Source organism: Aquila chrysaetos, chromosome 6 (genome assembly GCF_900496995.4).
Source record: "Aquila chrysaetos chrysaetos chromosome 6, bAquChr1.4, whole genome shotgun sequence".
Taxonomy (NCBI): Eukaryota; Metazoa; Chordata; class Aves; order Accipitriformes; family Accipitridae; genus Aquila; species Aquila chrysaetos.
The window spans coordinates 14,372,994-14,391,487 of NC_044009.1; the positions used below are offsets into that span (position 1 = coordinate 14,372,994).

Sequence of the window (18,494 nt, forward strand, 5' to 3'; positions counted from 1 at the left end):
AGCTGGCCTTCGTCAGTTCTTGAAGGAGTTTGTGAAACCTTTCAGCTTGAGAAAGTTTGAGCTTGGAATCAAATGGTGGTTCGAGGCCGTCTTTCACTGCTATCTCAGAGCTGTTTTATGGGGTAGTGCAAAATGGAGAACCACTACTGACATTTTTGAGATAGATATATAGATATATATATATTTATTTATGAGTGCTTTAAGGTGTAAGAGAGGTATTTTTGCCATCTGGTAAGGAAGCCAAGAGAAAAAAAAGGGGAAAAAAATAATGCAGTTAACACCATACCATAGCAGAGCTGCAGAAAGCTGCTACTGATATATTCTCCTGAGCTCTCAGCAACCTGTAATTATGAATTGGCTTACAGCTAAGATATTGATGGATATTAGTCAAGAAGGAAAATGAGAGTGTCTAGATTTTTTTACAGTGAACCTGTACTGAACTCTGTGTGACTCTCCTCCTATTTATAACCCTGTGTGAAGTTCAAGGAAACTTGTCCTGGAGGTTTCCCATGAGAGGGAACTGTGTTTTTACCTGACTAAAGCTCTCTGGATATTTTCCCATTTTTTATTTGATCTAAGTGTGAACTTTCTCCACCCTCTGCCCCTCCTTCCTTTCTGGAGTGGTTAGAGAGGTTCATTGCAGCCAGGATTACACAAGAGATGCCAGTTGCACACATGTTTTGCATAACTGTGCTGTGTTGATTTCAGACAGGGTGCCCCAAGTTCCCTCCTTGCCTTGCAACAGAGAGTCAAGATCTCTATCTTCATTCCTGAAGCTGGAGAAATGGTGTTGAGGCCCTGCCTATTGAAACTTTGACAAAGAGCACCTCGCTGGGACGCTCACCAACCACACAGTTATCTGTACGCTGCAAAGCACTCGCTTTCGGAAAAGCCTCTACTTAAAGGTTGTTCGTTCTTTTTGTATTAAATATGCAAGAGTCACTGCACCTCTGTGGGAAGTGCTGTGAGGGATCAGTTGGGCAGTGTAATTCAGTAGGATTTTCAATGTAAGGCAACAGAGTTCCCAGGGATGCTGCTGCTGCAAAAAGGATGGGGGAATGTGCTCCCCAAGCACATGTCCTTTCCCTCCCTTCCAGCGAGACAGGTGTGAATGTTGTCATGTGCTCTGAGGTGGTTGAGGGCCCGTAGCAGGGATCCTGACCGGAAAATTAAGACAAACTGATCCTAGTGCTGATTTTGGGGCCAGTTCACTATAGCTCTTATCTTCAAGAGCACTGAGGTCTGCTTGATTTCGATGGGAATTAGGGGCTTTGACAGTCTGGGCATTAGTCTGTGTTTCTGTTCCTTTTGATGGGAAATACGTGGTTTTTTTTTTTTCTTCCTGCCTCTTCAGTTTGGAGTGGAAGTCTAGGACAGCACAGAGTCTCCCACCAGCCGAACAGGACCAGGGCTGTTCTGAGCTGCCTACAGCATGGTACTGTATCGTGGGATAGAGCTGGTCTCACACGTAGGCAGAGCCCAGACTATTTAAGGGCTTCAAGCTCTTCCTAGAAAATAAATCATATGCAAAGGATACACTGCTGAGAATCTGATGATGAAATTTTTATATAGAAAAGCGACATGGGCCATAGACTCTCTCACTTGGATACCCTTCATGTGCATGCATTTTGTTCGTCTCCTTGGAGACAGTGGCTTGTCTGAGAGCAGCTAGCCTTGGCCAGGAAAGGCCTGACATTTCTGGTTTGTGGGATGAAGCTGTGCTGCTGAATTTTCTGACAACCACAGAGGCATGATTTGATACTGCATAAGCAGTTCTGTACAAGGTTATCCTGTGAGCATCTTTCTCTAATACCTCTCTGGGGACACCACTCGAGTTCCTGGTGTGAAAGACAGGTCCGAAGATCCTCGAGGAGAGCCTACTGATCCCTGTCTCTTGGATATCAGAAACGTTTGTGAAATTTCTCCCTTCTCTTTCCTTCTTCCGAAGAGCTGAGTCAGCTGGACTGGCATGTCTGGAACTCTGTGGCACTGTGAGCAGGCAGTCTGCCAGCTGCATTACACACCGCATCCAAAGGAACACGTCACTCCTCTCTCTCTCATTTTTGGTGGGGTTTTTTCAGCTTTTTTTTTTTTTTCCCTTTGCAATCTCCACCCTCTCCCTTTTATTTTTCCTTGTTGATCCGTGTAGGTGAGTCAGAGAAACCTGCTCATCCACAACCTGTTCCTTCTTGCCAAATCCTGGAGCAGCACTCCCAGTTCTTGTTAAGTGTCAGGAATAGGTTATGAAAACAAAAACTGATACAGGCAGCGTACTGGGTATAGAGCACATATTGTAAATGAAAATTAAATGCACAGTGAATGTGCTTCTTGGAATGTGCACCTAATAGAGTGATGTCTTTTGTAGGAGGCACTTTATTCTGTGATTCATATGTAATATTAGTTTTCTTCCTATAAAACACCAGGATGGAACAGCAAAATTATTTAAGGCATAAGTAAGAGCACATTTAGGGAGAAAAGCCATCTTAACTCCATTGGATTTTAAAACAACAGGAGAGTGGAAAATTTCCAGTAGGAAAACAGGTGGTTCATGAAAGTGTTTTTGAACAAAATGACTGAGCTTTTGACATCAGTTGTAGTTGTACTAATCTGAAAAAACTCCAGTGATATTGGCATGATTCCTCAGAGTTTATGCTATTGATGTGTTTCTAACCCCAGGAATTAAAAAATCATGAATCTGGATCCCCGAGATCACAGACACTTACAAATGAGGAGAGTGAAAGGTAATAAATTGGCCGTTTAATTTACCTTATAATATTTATTTCATGAGTGGGGAGGAAGTGGTAAAACATGCAAGCTAACTTTTCTCTTTGGTCAACTGACTCCAGGAGCTGGAGATGAAGGAAAGCATAGTATTGTATCTGACTTCGGGTGAAAGTGCAGGTGTTGGTAATGCTGTAGGATCAGGTCTGTCTCGATATCCATAGCTATGTTTCCATTGAGCAGCATGAAAGGATGGATTTTGGGCATGTTTTGTTGGAATGAAGCTGCTCAGCTTCAAAGAATAGATCATCCACCAGGAAAAGTGCTTTGTTTGACTTTTACATGCCACAGTAAAATGTCCATGTTAGCTATATTGTGAAAAATGTATCCATTAAGTTCATATCATTAGTCTTCTACAAGCAATGAGTTTGTCCTAAGGGCTAATGATGAGCCAACTTCAGGAGACTGCAAGTACAGTTTTGGTTAAGATGCATGAGATTTCTGCTTTGATCAGCACGAAGTCCGGGACAAGTTTGACCTGGCTGGTATACAGTCCCTTGCTGTCCTGGTTTCAGCTGGGATAGAGTTAATTGTCTTCCTAGTAGCTGGTACAGTGCTATGTTTTGAGTTCAGTATGAGAAGAATGTTGATAACACTGATGTTTTCAGTTGTTGCTAAGTAGTGTTTAGTCTAAAGTCAAGGATTTTTCAGCTTCTCATGCCCAGCCAGTGAGAAAGCTGGAGGGGCACAAGAAGTTGGCACAGGACACAGCCAGGGCACCTGACCCAAACTGGCCAACAGGGTATTCCATACCATGGGACGTCACATCGAGTATATAAACTGGGGGGAGTGGGGGCAGGGGGATCACTGCTTGGGGACTAACTGGGTGTCGATTGGCAGGTGGTGATCAATTGCACTGTGCATCACTTGTACATTCCAATCCTTTTATTATTAGTGTTGTCATTTTATTAGTATTATCGTTATTAGTTTCTTCTTTTCTGTTCTATTAAACCGTTCTTATCTCAACCCACGAGTTTTAATTCTTTTCCCAATTTTCTCCCCCATCCCGCTGGGTGGGGGGGAGTGAGTGAGCGGCTGCGTGGTGCTTAGTTGCTGGATGGGGTTAAACCACGACACTTGCATAGGATCACACCATTGGTGAAGAGAAGGGAAAGGACCATTTTGTGTTGGGTAATGTAACTCATAGTAAGAGACGGTAATTTCTCAGATTGTTCAAGCCCAAGACAAGAAGACAGCAAGGTTTTCTGCCCAACCACCTTCTGGAGGGGATGAACCTACGGTACAGACAAAAACGGACTTGTCAAAGGCATTGAAGACATCAGTGTCACAGATAGGAATGAACCCAGATGTCCTAAATCCCTGTCTGCTGACTCAGTTACAAGACTCTCCACACACACACACACACACGCGTAAGAAAATGAGAAAAAGAGAGATTTTTTTCCTTCTCCCAGGTTTCAAGCAGTGAGAAGTTTTACACTCTTTCACTCTTGATTCAGACCTGTCAGAGAAATCACCTCTTTTTAATAGCCTAGCGGAACCTTCAATATGAATTTTTGTGAGGGTGTTTTTCTGTCAAAGAATGCAGTTAAGTATGTTCAGAGTTTCCTAAATTCCCTGTTTTTACAGGAAACCTTTTTAAAGTACTTCTGGATGTTTAGAGCACTCTGTTTTGTGTTCTCTAGCTTTTCTATCTTTACTTTACTTACAGCCCAAGCAGTTGCTTTTTCTTCCCTTCTTTTCTTTTCCGTCCTTTTGGTTTAATTTCACACCCATATTTAATTTCCTTTCATTTTGTCTGCCTCCCTTTCAGCCACGATAGCAGTTTCTGAGTCTATCCCGGGCTTGTAGTGCAAAACTAATCGCACCAAAAAAGAAACATCCTAAACCCCCAAATCTTTCCCCTCTCCCTCCCTTCTCATTCTCTCCACTGAGCAAACCTAAAAAATCCTGGGGTTTAGGAAGTGCTGTGGAACTGTCATTATTTATTTTTTGTGTTACAAAAAAAAATACAGCTAGGAAAGATATTGAGGCTAACAGGAATTGCTGAATTGTATTACTCAGAAAAGATTAATGTAGCTTCAGTGTTAGACATAGACACTTGATGTAGAAGAACAGAAGCTGTCCAGTATTCCAGATAAATATCTCTGAGAGTTAAAGGATCCTATCATCCTTTAAAAGATATCTTTACTGTTAATTTTTGTAGTGCTAAGAATTGTTTTCATACAAAATGGTCCTGACTTCCCTTGCCAAGTACTGTGGCTGACTTTGAATGTGGAGCAGTGAAGACCACAAGTGTTGGTGACGAGTGTGGTGGGAAAAGGAGGTGTCTGTCCAGCCCTGGTAGCAGCAGATTCATTTGCCTTGACGAAGCTGGAGTAAATGCTTTGGGTGTTGGGAAGGGCATTTGGGAGCAGTGAGCTGGCCCTAAAAGCCTTACCCCGGAGGAGCCTTTAGCATATGAGGTTTTCCAAAGTATGCAACACAGCTTGGCTCAGCACTGTCTGCTTGAGAAAAGTCCCACCCTTATTTCCAGTTCCTCTGTAACGCTGGTGGTAAATATATATGTTGTCAGGCAGAGAGCAACAGGAGGAGATAGGAAAACTGCCTAGGTAAAAGGAGTCAGTCAGCTCTTTTTCTGTTTGACCTCATTTGACATCTGTGCAAGACAGGACAAAACCACATGCTTGAACAGCAGATCTTTATGAGGGTAACACAAAGGCATGGGCCACGCTGGTTCTTGGGCAGTAAGGGAAGTATGAATAAAAATTTTCATGTCCCAAAGGACCCCATTAGCTTCACAGCCTGACCTGTTTTTGGAAGCAAGGTTTCCTTCTCTGCTGGCCTTGATCAAAATAAATGAAAACTCCCAACTTCAGTGGTTGGGAAAAGAAGAGGAGCTGTCAATATTATTCTTTCTGTGTCGCTATTATCTTCATGACAGCTTGCTGTTAATAGTCTGTTTCCAAAACTTTGTTTCTGACAGTGACAAGAAAAGGGAAAACTTACACGAAGGGAAACTGGAGCTCATTCTTCCTATGTCCTAATATGAGACATTAAATTGAAAGGTGCCAGGTGCTAAAAGAAGTGCTTTTTCTTGTGCAGGAGCCTGTAGGTGGAACGGTGGAACTCATTGCCACGGGCTGGGAAGAAATGAGCTAGAGTTAAGGGCTTGTTCAGTGATTTTATGCAGAAGAAAAGTATCTAATGCTACAGTGAAAGTTAGATGTCATGTATTCTGTCTGTCTCCTTTTGTTTATGTAGTATAAAACATAGTATTTGTTTATATATTATAAAATACCACTCTGTTTGCCACTGCTTGCTTCAAATAACTCAGATTCTGTTGGCTTTGTAATGCTAAAGGGCTTCTGCAAGACATGCAAAGGGGCAGCACATATAAACTGTAAGCAGCTGCTGTAAATTGACTTCAGGGTATTACTTCCATTCATGCTGCCTATGAATCTGGCCCAACATCTACACTTGTTTTACCCAAAGGGGGAAAAAAAAAACCAAAACAACAAAAGCACTTCTCAAGGGAGTGTTTGTCCAGCAGCATTCCTGATCTCCACTGAGGTACCCACACCCTGTGCTGCATGAGTGAGCTGTTCCTCTCTGCCTGCAGTCAGAACTTGGCTTGCGATGACATGTGCATCTCCAGTCACCTCCTTAAATTCCTGCTGAGCTGTGGCACTGATGGGGAGCGGACAGGGCAGAGAACAACAGGCTGACCTAAACTTGTTTTTGGTTTTCCTACTCACTGTGTCCCAGGAGCAGGGTTAAAATGAAGAGAAGCCGACGAGCATATTTTGGAAGGTTTGTCCTGTGAACCAATTAACGCTCCACTTATCAAGTAGACTTTAATATAATGTTAAAGGTCTGAAGTGGAGTGGAAAATACAAAGCCAGTACATACAGTTAAGGTTTAACCTCTGTTTTAAGCCAGTTCCCACCCACATCCAGATAGTGCGGAGGCATTGCAGGGAGGAGGCTCCTTTCCAAAGTCACCCCTCTCGTATTCGTTGCAGGGCCTCTCTCCGCTTAAAAGTAAGTTGCTGTAAACGTGGCTGCCTTTAAGCAATTTTGAAACTGGCCAGGTGATAAAACACCCCGTTATTTTGTGGACCTCGTGGGTTTTGTTAGTTTATCTCACCACCAGAGTGCTATTTAAACAAAGTCCCTTTTAAATAGTATTTAACCGTTTCAGAGTCAGTGTAAAATCTCTAGGAACCCCACCAGTGCCAGGGGTGCCTGGAGGACTGGGACGTGTTGGTATGGGACAAGCACAGTGCACCCAGTTCAGTGGCCTCACAGCGCAAGCGCAGAACATTTGTATTTGAGATTTTCAGATATATATGGGGGGATCTGAGAGCTCCATGGCCATTAATATAAATTAAAAATGAGTGTCAAGTGCCATTTGCCAGCTTTGAAGCTCTTATGTTGAAGGAAATAAAGGTAAGCCAAGAGAAATATATGAGATCTTCTATCTGTTGCAATATATGTTTCTTGGGACACAGAATTGGAGCAAGTATCTGTGGATTTCATCTTTTTCAGAACTAAATACAATGTTAATGTCCTTATCTGTGTTTTCCTTTATTTACTACGTAATTTATTTGCATGGTTTCACGTAGACATGTGTGTTTTTCTTTGTTTTTCACACATATATAGATACAAAATACAAACCTACAAAGTGAACTGTTTGTCTTCTGTGCTGCTAAGGAAAAAAATGGGGCGTAATATTCTTGCTTTTCTGTTTTTAATTGTCTAATGGGTGCTGAGAGACTGTGGCAGGAGTCCTGGACGGTTAGGGAGATTTCAGTAATTCTGTGACTGTGCCAATGAAACAGGAGTTTGTTTGTTTGTTTCTTAAACTTCTGGCACAAAAATGCCACCTACTTATTTATAACCCTTGTGGCAGATTGGAACATTGTTTTATCTGTAAAATCCTGCAGATCAGTTAATAAATAAACACAATCTGATGAATCAGCTTAAATAATAGAGCCACCAGTAGCTGCAAGAGAAATAGTAATAAACTCCTAAAGTAATAAAAGGCTACAGACAGAACCACCTTGAAGGTACAAATAAGGACCCCAACCCCTTAACTCTTGTACATGAGCACTAATGTGTACTGATTTACACCAGAGTCTGACCCATGTTTTTATACATAAAGAAGGTATAGAAGCTTGAAAGTTTGTCCTGACTAGAGTATTTACTTGTTTTCCACATGTGCATGTGCGTGTTTTTGTGGTCCATTCTAGCCAAAATGTAGCATGGATGAAGTCTTTGGAGTTTGTGTATAATCTGATGTTTAATAGTGCTTGCCACAGAAGATCAAGGGAGGACTGAACACTAGTACAGTATTTCACCGCTAGCTGCTTGTTTTACGATACCGTAAACAACTGGCAGGTAGATGCAGGTGTCAAGCTGCTGGTTTGTGGCCTGGAGATATTTATAGGAAAGGCAGGTGTGTCTAGAAAACAAAGGGTGTGTAGGTGCAATGTTTTGCCATTGTTTTACTGCATGCTGATGTACCATGAGTATCTAGTGGTGTTTCACTGCTAGCTCTATAGGGCTACTGTAATAGTACGTGGTAGTTGTCGACAGAAATAACTTATCATTGACTGCTACTGTGCAAAAAAGGCAGGACGAGCCATTTCTCATTTGCTGGGAGGCTCGCAAAATGTTGAACAGCCACACATGTATCAATAAAATGTTGAACAGCCACACATGTATCAATAGGGAATTGATAATAACCTTTACTAAGAGGCATTGGGCCATGAGGTCATGAAGTGAGCCAACAGCTCTATATCAAGCTCCAAGTCAAGAAAGTACTAGTTGCTTAGTGGCATGTATGTAGGCTTTTCCTATTGTAATGCTGCATTTTGGTTTTTGAACCTTTTGAGGTGTCCAGAGTGTCCAGAAACCTTTTTAAGTACAGATCTAGCTGTATGGTCTCCTCTGCCACAGGATCTAGCAAACCTGTTCTTTACCACATGACATCACGAACCCTAATACTTGGCCCAAAATATCATAATCTAAAAAGTGCTAGCAGAATGGAGACATCAGAACTCCATGAGGTCCAGAAACGTATTGGCATCCCATGAAAAGTACCCCAGGTATTGCTGTCTCCTCTTGGACTGGCAAGCATTAAAAGATTAAGGGCAAAGTTTTCATAATGTGATTAGAGATTTGGTTCTTTCTGAAAATCAGACTGCTTTAAGATGTCACAGGTTGGGTGCTCAGAAGTGGAGGTACTTGACGCTGCGTGTTACAAGTCTGTGTGTTTGTGTGCTCTAGCAGAATTTATTTTAGATATTTACACGTCGTGACTTCTGCATGCAGGTTGTCTTGGACAGTCTCAGGTTAGCTATGGGACTTGCTGTTATTTCTGAACTCCAGCATATACCGTTTTGTTTGTATGTGTGTGTAATCTCCCAGGCAAAAAAAAAAGGCAACAAATCAAAGAGCTCCCATGAATTTCAATGAACACATTTACAGTCATTAAGCACAGCAGCGAGATACAGCAGCAGAGTGGGAGGCAGTTTCCTTTGCAAAGCTACGTGCTGCTCAGAGCCAGCATGGGCTTAGGTCTCGCTTTAGGTTTTTTTGTGATTAATTTGTTCAGGGGTCTATTATTCATGTAAATATTTTTGTGTGTGAAGCTTTGAGTTAGGCAGCTCTAGAAAAGCTAAAGTGCACTGTTTAATTACAGTAGCGAACTGGAGGGACTGTGTGTCGCCTCTGTGCAGCCTCAGCCCTCCTGCCGAAACCTCAGCACTGCCTTGGACCTCCCTGGCTCTGACAATTGCTTCCTCAACTGGGGGAAGCTGGAGGTGGGAAGGACCGCAGTAGCTATTATATCCACCTTTTTGTGACTATTGCACACTCTCGTTTTTTGTCCTGTGTGGTGTTAAATGTCACTAAGCTCAGGGGCATTTTACTTTCCCCTGGGCTGACCGTTTCACAGCCTGAAGGGACACCATGCCTGCAAATTGCCTCATATGCCACCTAATTTTTTTCTGGTTTGATTTTCTTATTCCTGCTTGATCCTCTACTCTGCGCCACCCTGAATATCTCCTCCTGCTCTTTAATGTTCACTCCCTTATCTAATAAAATCACAGTGTATTATTAAGTCCTTAATTTCTCAGTAGAGATATGGGCCGCATTTTTCTGTGTCTACCTACTTGTGTGAGCTTCACCAAATTAGCCTCTGTGCATCTCACAAAGTGCATGAATTCATTTACATGCTGTGAAGAAGGGAATTATTACCTTAATCATACGTATGAATAATTGAAGCACAGGAAATCAGAATAACTTGCCTGCAGTCACAAAATTTGTAGCATAACTAAGAGTTGAACCCTACACTCCCTAGTCCCAACCCAGCACTTTAATCATATTTCCTATCTCTGCATTAAAACTGATCTTACTGTCGTTAAGTGCCATTCAAGGCAAAGGGCTGCTTTGGGGTAGGTAGGCACTATGTAACTGCAGAACAGCTCCCCTCTCCCAAGCAGCTTCCAGTTTTAGGGAAGAAAGAAGAAAGAATGAATTAATACTGGTTATCACTGTGACAGACAATTCTGCAACCTCGCTGACAGGTATAAGTATCAGCCCAAAAGACCATTTTAACTTCTTCAATGCTGCTTCAGAAAAGCTTCAGTTAGAGAGTACTGGGGTTTCCTCCAGCTCTGGGGTGCTAGGGTTCGAGTGGGAGTTCAGATTTTACAGAAGTGTCATGCTCGGTGTGCTGCTATCAGAGGGACTTCTTCAGACCAAAAGTAGCTACGTCAGGTGGCCACTTAGTTCAGAAATCTTGGCTGGCTTCCCTTCCAAGGGCCTGATGGGGCAATAATGCAAAAATAATAAAAGTCTGATACAAAGCTCAGTGCAAAGTCTCTAGTCCCTGGCTTGGGCTGACGTATGTCACACGGCCGTAGTAATGCCCTTTCCTGTATGAGCTGGTTGTGTTAGAAGTTAAGCTGTCGCAGGGACTCAGGACGTGGGCAGGTGGATGGGAAGGAGTTCTGATCTGCGCTGCTGCAGAGGAGAATGTGGTACCCGAAACAGGGAAATGTGGGAGTAGTTAATCCTGACTGCTGAAGCTGGTGCATGTTTTGTCATTGGTCTTAATGGAGGCAGGATTTTAGCTCAGCAAAGTATATTGTTGCTCTTAACCTGTTCTATAAGCCTTTCTCATGTTATATGCTTATGGCAAGGTATTACCTGGGATGCCTTGTTATTTCCCTCTGACTTACTTTATATTCTGCTATGCACTCCCATCTCTTTTGAGAACAAAATACTGTACGAATGCCTTACAGGCTCTTTCTCTTTCACTGACCTTTTTTTATGACTTTAAAGAAGTTTCCCTAGGCCCAAGTCTGCTTTCTGTCTTGAATATTGACCTTAGAGTTACACCATCTCATTGTCACTGCACGCAGACTTCTCAGCTATCAAAGTTCACCCACAGGACTCAAAAGTATTCCTAACTCAGAAACACCTTGCCTTTTATGTCCTCTTCCTCTTCCCCCTCCTCCCTCCACATGAGCATTTTAATTTCACAAGCAAACTCTGTTTCTCTATGAATTTCGACAAGCGGTTTACCTGTTTCATGGTAAAAATTGTACTTCAAATTTAAATGTCTTTTTCACTGTGACTGTCATAATATTTTCCACTTGAGGCTGAGACTCCACTGTGGGTTTTCTGTGCCACATTGTCATCTCTATGAATCTGAGCTTAAATGCGTGGAAATTCTGACATTTCAGTAAGAAATATAAAGTGGTTTTTTTTATGCTCGTCAAGTTAGCTGTTTCATAGGTATGGCCGCTGGGGTTTGCCCAGTGCCTTGGTCTTTCCCAGTTCAACAACAGATAGAAGATTTCTCAAGATTTTGGGCTTGTTTGCATTCACTGTATTGTGTCATTTCTATGAGAATGAGTGATGGTAATTTTTTATCTGATTGCTTACCCTGAAAACGTGATAAAGGAATAATTACCCCAAACCAGGGATTTCCAAACTGACTTTGCTTGGGTGCTGCTACCATTGGCAGCTGTGGTTACATACGATGTCAAATGTGGTGTCTATGTACCATGGTCTTCAGTGGGGATCTCGGAGAAGGCAACTTCATACCAAGCAAGCTGAGCCAAACTTGAGTGGCTTTACAGTGGAAATGGCTCTGTGGTGGAAAGAGCTGCATTTAGTAGGGGCTTGGAGAAGGTTTTGGTAGGCTATAGCACTGTTGAACTCCTTGCCTTCAAGTCAATGGCCTATAGACCAAGACTGCTTGTGCCCAATAGTGCAAGCCACATGTTTTGGGTGTACATTTTGACTATTAATGTTTACCTACTATACAATATTTGACATTTGTCACAACGACAAGGTTTCTAAAATCCAGACCATAACTGCTCCCTTGGCTAGCTGCATCTCTTACCAAACAGGTTGTGAGAATTGCTGGTGACACAAACTGCTGCTATGAGAACTGATTCTACTGTGGTCTGACTTGACCAATTGTGCTACAACCCAAGTCACAGTCACTTTGTGTAATTTTATAGTAGAAATCAGATTTACACATCTGGGGCTATGATGTGATTGCATCTGTAGAGTGGGGGGACAGAATTTGGAAATGAACCCAAGGGAGTTGTATTTGATCCTACTCAGCTGGAGCTCACAAACTTTGTTCTTCGTGGTTGTGTCTGAGCAGCTTCCAGTTGCGTATTAGGCAACACGACTAACATTTGTCATGTGTTGTTTATTCTCTTATCTCCTCCCCAGAGGAAGGAGTGTGTGTGCTGGAGTATTTCTTTCCTTGGGGAGTTACGTTCCTCAAATCCCATATTGCCTGTAGAAATCATGCCTTTATCATTAGCTTTTATCGCCTCTATGAGCCTTGAAATTTGATGGAATTTGGGTAGCTGACTATTCTAGATATCATTGGAAAAGCTCAGCCTTGTGTGTGAATAGTTTCTGAAATTGTTGCAATGCAGGGAGCAACCATTTGAAGAGGTGTAATATAAACTTTTTTGATTGTAAAATTTATTTATTTTTTTTTGTACTGTGAGCTTGTAGCAGAATATGTTTCTCTGTGCTAAATGATAATATATTTAATGAATTGTAGCTGTCTCTTGAATAGCTGAAAGCAATCATCCCTTTCCCTTGTGTCTTACAGTTTATCTAAGTTGCTTGATAACCTGGTGTAGCCAAACTGGGTGGGCTAATTCAGGCTGGCTTCAGCTTGGTGAACTTAATCCCTTCGATTGCGTTGGATTTTTTTGATTAGATACCAAGTTAGCTTCTAATAAAGGTGTCAGACTAACAGACATTGATACCATCTAGATGCATGATGAAGCATTCTAATGGTGATGATAAGTCTTTCCATCTTAGGGAGGCACCAGTGCGTTTTCCTAAAGGTGCTTACAGAATGAGATGGCTGGTTTATGTTTAAGAGCTGAGGCTTGATCCAGATGATTCACATCAAGGGCAATTACTCTGGGAATGATAATGAGCCTCACGCTTGGCCTCTGCTGAGACTTCCAGTACCAGCGCCAGTTATGGCAACAGTGTAAGCCAGTGAGCAAAATAAAATAAAGACCACAACAACTGTTTGGTCCAAGACACAATACTTTCCTGAGGATAAGCCTTATCTCTAAATAAAGAGAAATAAATCCACGCTTTGGATGCTTATTAAAAGCAGCTTTTCTTTTTTCCCTGGTGGAAAACTGGGTTGTGCCACTGAACTGCAAACACAAACTTTTTGAGAAAAACAGAAACTTTCTGCAAGTGTGTTCATTTAATCAAATCCCTTTTTTCTGAGACGAAAACATTTGAAAATTTTTGACCAGCTCTAATACCAGAGCCTCAGGCTTTTTCATCTTCCACCATATGGGTGGTGTGGGGCACACACTGGGGTATGTGCTAGTCCTGAAAAGGCCCCAGAGAATTTCCCTGACTCGGGGTCTTTTGTGTTTAGGGCTTCAGCCCTAACACAAGGAGCTCTCTGCCCAGCTTCTTGTTGGCTACGGGTGTCCTCCCTACAGTTTCCCCTGCATTTTCCCATCCCAGTGGTGACAGTGCATTTTGGCTGCAGTTAGTACAGCTTGGATTTCTTTAAGTAAATGACCATGAAAGGCTTTCAATATTGGGACAAACCCAATAGAAACCTGTATATTATCCAACAGAGGATGTTCTCAATTTCTTTGGCTGGAAACTAAAAGTCTTACCTAAGATTTCCAAAACTCTGGAAGAAGTTTGACCTTCCCCATCCCTCAGCCAGCTCTGAAAATCACAGCTGATGGTGTTTTACTAGACTTGCAGTACTGACTTAATAGCTCTTCAGTTATTAAAGAATAAAAATGTTCGTGTTCTACAAGTTTAAATTATATTAAAAGCCTTTATTAGCACGGCTTGGCAAAATACACTTCTGGCTAGCTTTCTGGCCTTGGGTTAGGCTATTCTTGTGGTTTCTTAATGACATGCTACGAAAAGGATATACTTTATGAGAATCTGGTGCCAGGTTTTGCATGTATTAAGAAGCATTTGCCATTTGTTCATAATGCTGCTGAGTGAAACCAAAAAAAAAAACTTAAAAATTGGAGTTAACATCTTGTGTTCATCTAGCTTGATTTTCATTGTACATGGCTTTTTATATTTTATATATATATATTTATATTATATACATTTTAATATTATCCGGTCCTGTGAATTACTGGTGGCAGCTCAGTTCTGGCATGTAACAGTGCTGTTACGAAAGTTACTTTCTGTTGTCTTTTATTTTCCAACCTTCCCTTAGTAATTTTGGCAAAGTTTTCTCAATGAAAGAAGAACTCCTCTGGGCCACGTAATGGGTTTCCCCACAGTTGGGAGCAGAATTAGGCCACTGGGGCAGCTCTTTTTTGTGAAGGCAACTGTTCATGCCATGGGCAAAATGTCTCAGAAGTTTCTTTCCCACGAGACTTGGTGACACACAGGCAGCGCTGAGGTGTGATTCAGCTGTTTGGTTTGTTTTCCCCTCATCATCTGTTTATTTGCTTTGCGACCAACAAGTCCGCCTCTTTTTCCTTCTGCTGATACGACGCGTTAGAGTGAAAAACGGATCGGGCGAAGTACCCAGCGGGTGGGAGGAGGTGTGTGCGGTGGGAAAATGGGGCTGGGAAAAAAGGTCTGGGACTTGAGTAACCTTTCTTAGGTGTCTTTCCATTGCAAGAGTTGTTTGTTGCAAAGGTGTGATTTTTTTTTTGATAGCAAAAGTGCATTGCAGTGGATTTGACCTGATGTTCTTGTTCTTTCCGCAGTGGGGAAGCCTCACAAGTGCAACTACTGTGGCCGGAGCTACAAGCAGCGCAGTTCACTGGAGGAGCACAAGGAACGCTGCCACAACTATCTGCAGAATGTCAGTATGGAGGCTGCTGGGCAGGTCATGAGTCACCATGGTGGGTGGAAACCACTTTTGAGGTCTCTTGGACCTAGAGCATCTCTTGCGGGTTTTTTTCCATCTGCTTTTCTTCCTTCCTTTCCACTTTGCATCATTTCCATCTTATAGATTGCTTAATCTCAGATAGGCAGGAGGAGAAAAGATGGGGTAAAATCTTCACTCTGTCCATTTAACAGCATTGGTTTTGCTGATTTTTTTTATTTTTTATTTTTATTGTTAAAGTCAGTATTTCACTTTTTAGTATGTAAAAATATGCAGACATGAAAATAGAGCAAAGTCACCTGTGCAAAGTTACCCTAAAAATGAACTAAGCCATGTATAAGATGTATGATTCTCCTCCCTTCCTTTCTGATAGTGACTGATAATTATAAGAGATAAGGATGGTGGAGGTTTTCAGAAGTCATTATTTCTACTCCCTGTAATATTATCTTATATCCCCCCAAAAGGGAGGGATAGATATAAAAATCTCTAGAGCAGAATGGAATTCAACAGTGTTGATGAAAGTAATTATAACCAAAAAAAATGTTTATATGCATTTACATGTGTTAGTATTAATATGTTAACTAACACTGCATGTGTTAATATACATAAAGACTGAAGATTGCCAAAAAGATTGTTGAAAGCAAGAAATGTCAAACCCCATGAATTTGTTTTCAAAAATTTCTGTAGCTATTACTATGGATAACGAACATAATGTCTCAGACTGCAGGGTTGTAGGCTTATCTGTAGCGCTAAATACTAAATGGTAGCTGTCCAAAAATTGTTATAATTTCTTTCAAAATTAGTGTTTTGGAAACTCTTCTAAACCTGAACATCTTTTAATTTTTAAAAGTTGTCTTTAGATGTTTGGTACTTGAAGTATTTCATATTTCTTACTATCAGAAAATATAAAAATTATGTGTTTTCCATTTTGAGTAAAAATTACCACATACCTAAGAATACCAAAAAGTTAGATTGTAGGTAAATTAAAAGTTGAAAGAACATTTCCTCTTTCTTTTCCATTTTGCTTTTCATTGTTGAGTAGAGTCAAATGGCTTCATTTGGAAATTAATTATGTAAAAGTTCTGAAAGGTCATTTCTAGAAACCTAAAATACAAGCTGAAATAAAATCTATTCAGCATTTCTAATATGGGCTATTTTTTGGTGAAAAAAATGACCAAAAATTTTTAGAGTACTTTTCCATCAACAATTTAATCCTATAGAGGCATTCTAAATGTATTTGATATGTATTGCCAAAATGTTCATACAGCTCTAGTAAGTAATTACTATCTTTGTAGATACCCTGGAGACTAAAATCAACATTTAAAATGTAATGGATGATTTTAAAGACATTGAAGTTAGTGATTATCTGCTTTAGGCCTGAATTTACATTTGTAGAAGTCAGTGGAAAGACTGATTTCAGGGCTTTGCTATTTGCAGGTACCTGTTGTGTGCTTGGTCTGTTAGATGGAGTGCTTAGTTGATAGCAGGAGTTCAACCACCGACTCTGTTCCCAACAAAATGTACGGTCTTCACTCTACAGGAGCATGCCTGCCTTATTAACCAGCTGGGTGATGATTTCAGTCAGCCTTTCCTTAGGGGAATAACAGTAGGCTGATACAGTTATGACAGCCAGCATGTTTCAGAGATCATGTTGTGGAGGATCTTCCCAAATTCCACTCCACTTCTGGGTTTATTATTCAGTTATTTATTAAAATTGGGTTTATTCTTGTCAATAGTGTACTTCTGAGGAAATCTAAAGCTTTTTCTAAGCTGCTTAATGCTATGACAAGAAGGGTAAGTCCTTAACCTTGTCTACCCAAAGAGGCTAGAATGGTTGTCCTTGCATTGATTTTCCTACCAACTGAAGTTAAACCAGTGCAAACCCCATGTGGGCAGTTCTTTTATTTACACCCTGACTGACTTTGCCTGGGCTTAAAATAGCAATGTTCACACAACCACTTTACTTTCTCAACAAAATTAGCTTAAAACAGCACTTTAAATTCAACTAGTGCCTCCTCTGGGCAAATATGTCTAAATCTCCCTCGGAGAATGTTTAAGGGGATGTTTGATCCACTGTCTTCGTTTAGCTGTTTAGCGAGGGCACAGCAAGGACAGGCAGCGACAGGGAGCTCCAAATTCAGCTGGGACCAGCAAGAAATCTCACCTCACATCCCAGGGTCACTCTCACCTGTGAAGCTCAGCATGGAAGTGAGGGTCATGAGCACCAACCTGTAGAGCGTCTGCAGCAAAGTCCTTTCTCCTGGGACTATAAAGACACCAGGGAAGAGTATACAAATGATTACTCAGCTTAAAGTTAAGTCTTAGTCTAGCCCTGAAAAATGTATTAATTTCCTTCTCTCCCATGTCACACATGGAAAGGATATTCCTGAGGATGACTGAGTGTATGCTTTGGAGATTTTGGTTTATTCATTGGTTTATTTTGCATCACATTGGGGTTAAGTTTTCCTGAGTCTCTTTCCAAATACTTTTAAGTATTTTGTTCTTGCTGAGTGTTTTGAAGCCTCTGAATGCATTTTGGTGTGACTCCTGGTCACAACTTCACCATTATGCACAGAATAGGTAGAGGTGGGAATTTTCTTATCCGTACCGGCATCCTGCTTTAAGAACGCAAGTGGCTGTGCTGGGTCTCAACCAATATGGCCAATATTTAACATTGCACTAAATTTTTTCTGTAGAGATGAATTGTTCCAGAAAACTTGGAGGCAGCCCCTAGAGAGTTTGGACTTTTTTCAAGCATTGTGCTCAAGTTGATCAGTTTATAGGCATGCTACAGTCATCTACTTGGGTGCTTTCACCATGGCCTGATGAGGCCTTTAATTTCAATTATCTTTGTTTTGCAGATGGCTAGATCACCTGACTAAAGCCACAGGGGGAAGCAAGAGGAGGGGAAGGAGGGCTAGTTTCTGTGTGTGGGTAGGAATGTACGCGTCTCTGGCTCACTCTCCATCTTCTCGCAGGGTGCCGGTTGCTTGCTGAGCTGCCCCTCCTTGTGGCTAGGTCCTGTCCCCTGCTCAGCATGACTGCTGCTGCAAGACAGCTCTGATGACTTTGTTGTTGGCAACTTTTGGCTAAGCAGTGGTGGCCCCGGAGGTAGAAATTAGTCTGCGGTCTCCTAGCTAGCGATGTGTTGGGGGTGACAAAAGTGACAGTCTCTGAATGCCAAGAACATGACCTTTGCGGGAACAAACAGGGAGAAACGTTAAATGCTAGCTATGGTTTACACCCGTTTATATGCTCTTCTCCATCTCCACAAAGCAAAAAGTCCAAGGAAATTCTTAAAGTAGAGTGGAGAAGGATACTCTTTTTAGGAGAAGGAGAAAGAAGCCTAGCCC

General features: G+C 41.6%; 1 protein-coding gene across 16 annotated transcripts in view; it reads left to right on the plus strand.

The window, feature by feature from the left end:
- The window catches only part of IKZF2 (IKAROS family zinc finger 2), a 120,858-nt gene that overhangs the window by 82,287 nt on the left and 20,077 nt on the right, over positions 1–18,494 (plus strand). For all 16 annotated transcript variants that reach the window (XM_030018718.2, XM_030018725.2, XM_030018717.2 and 13 more), the window contains one exon: positions 15,020–15,157. In XM_030018718.2, the coding sequence (XP_029874578.1) occupies positions 15,020–15,157 (138 nt within the window). The remainder of the gene's footprint in view (positions 1–15,019; positions 15,158–18,494) is intronic.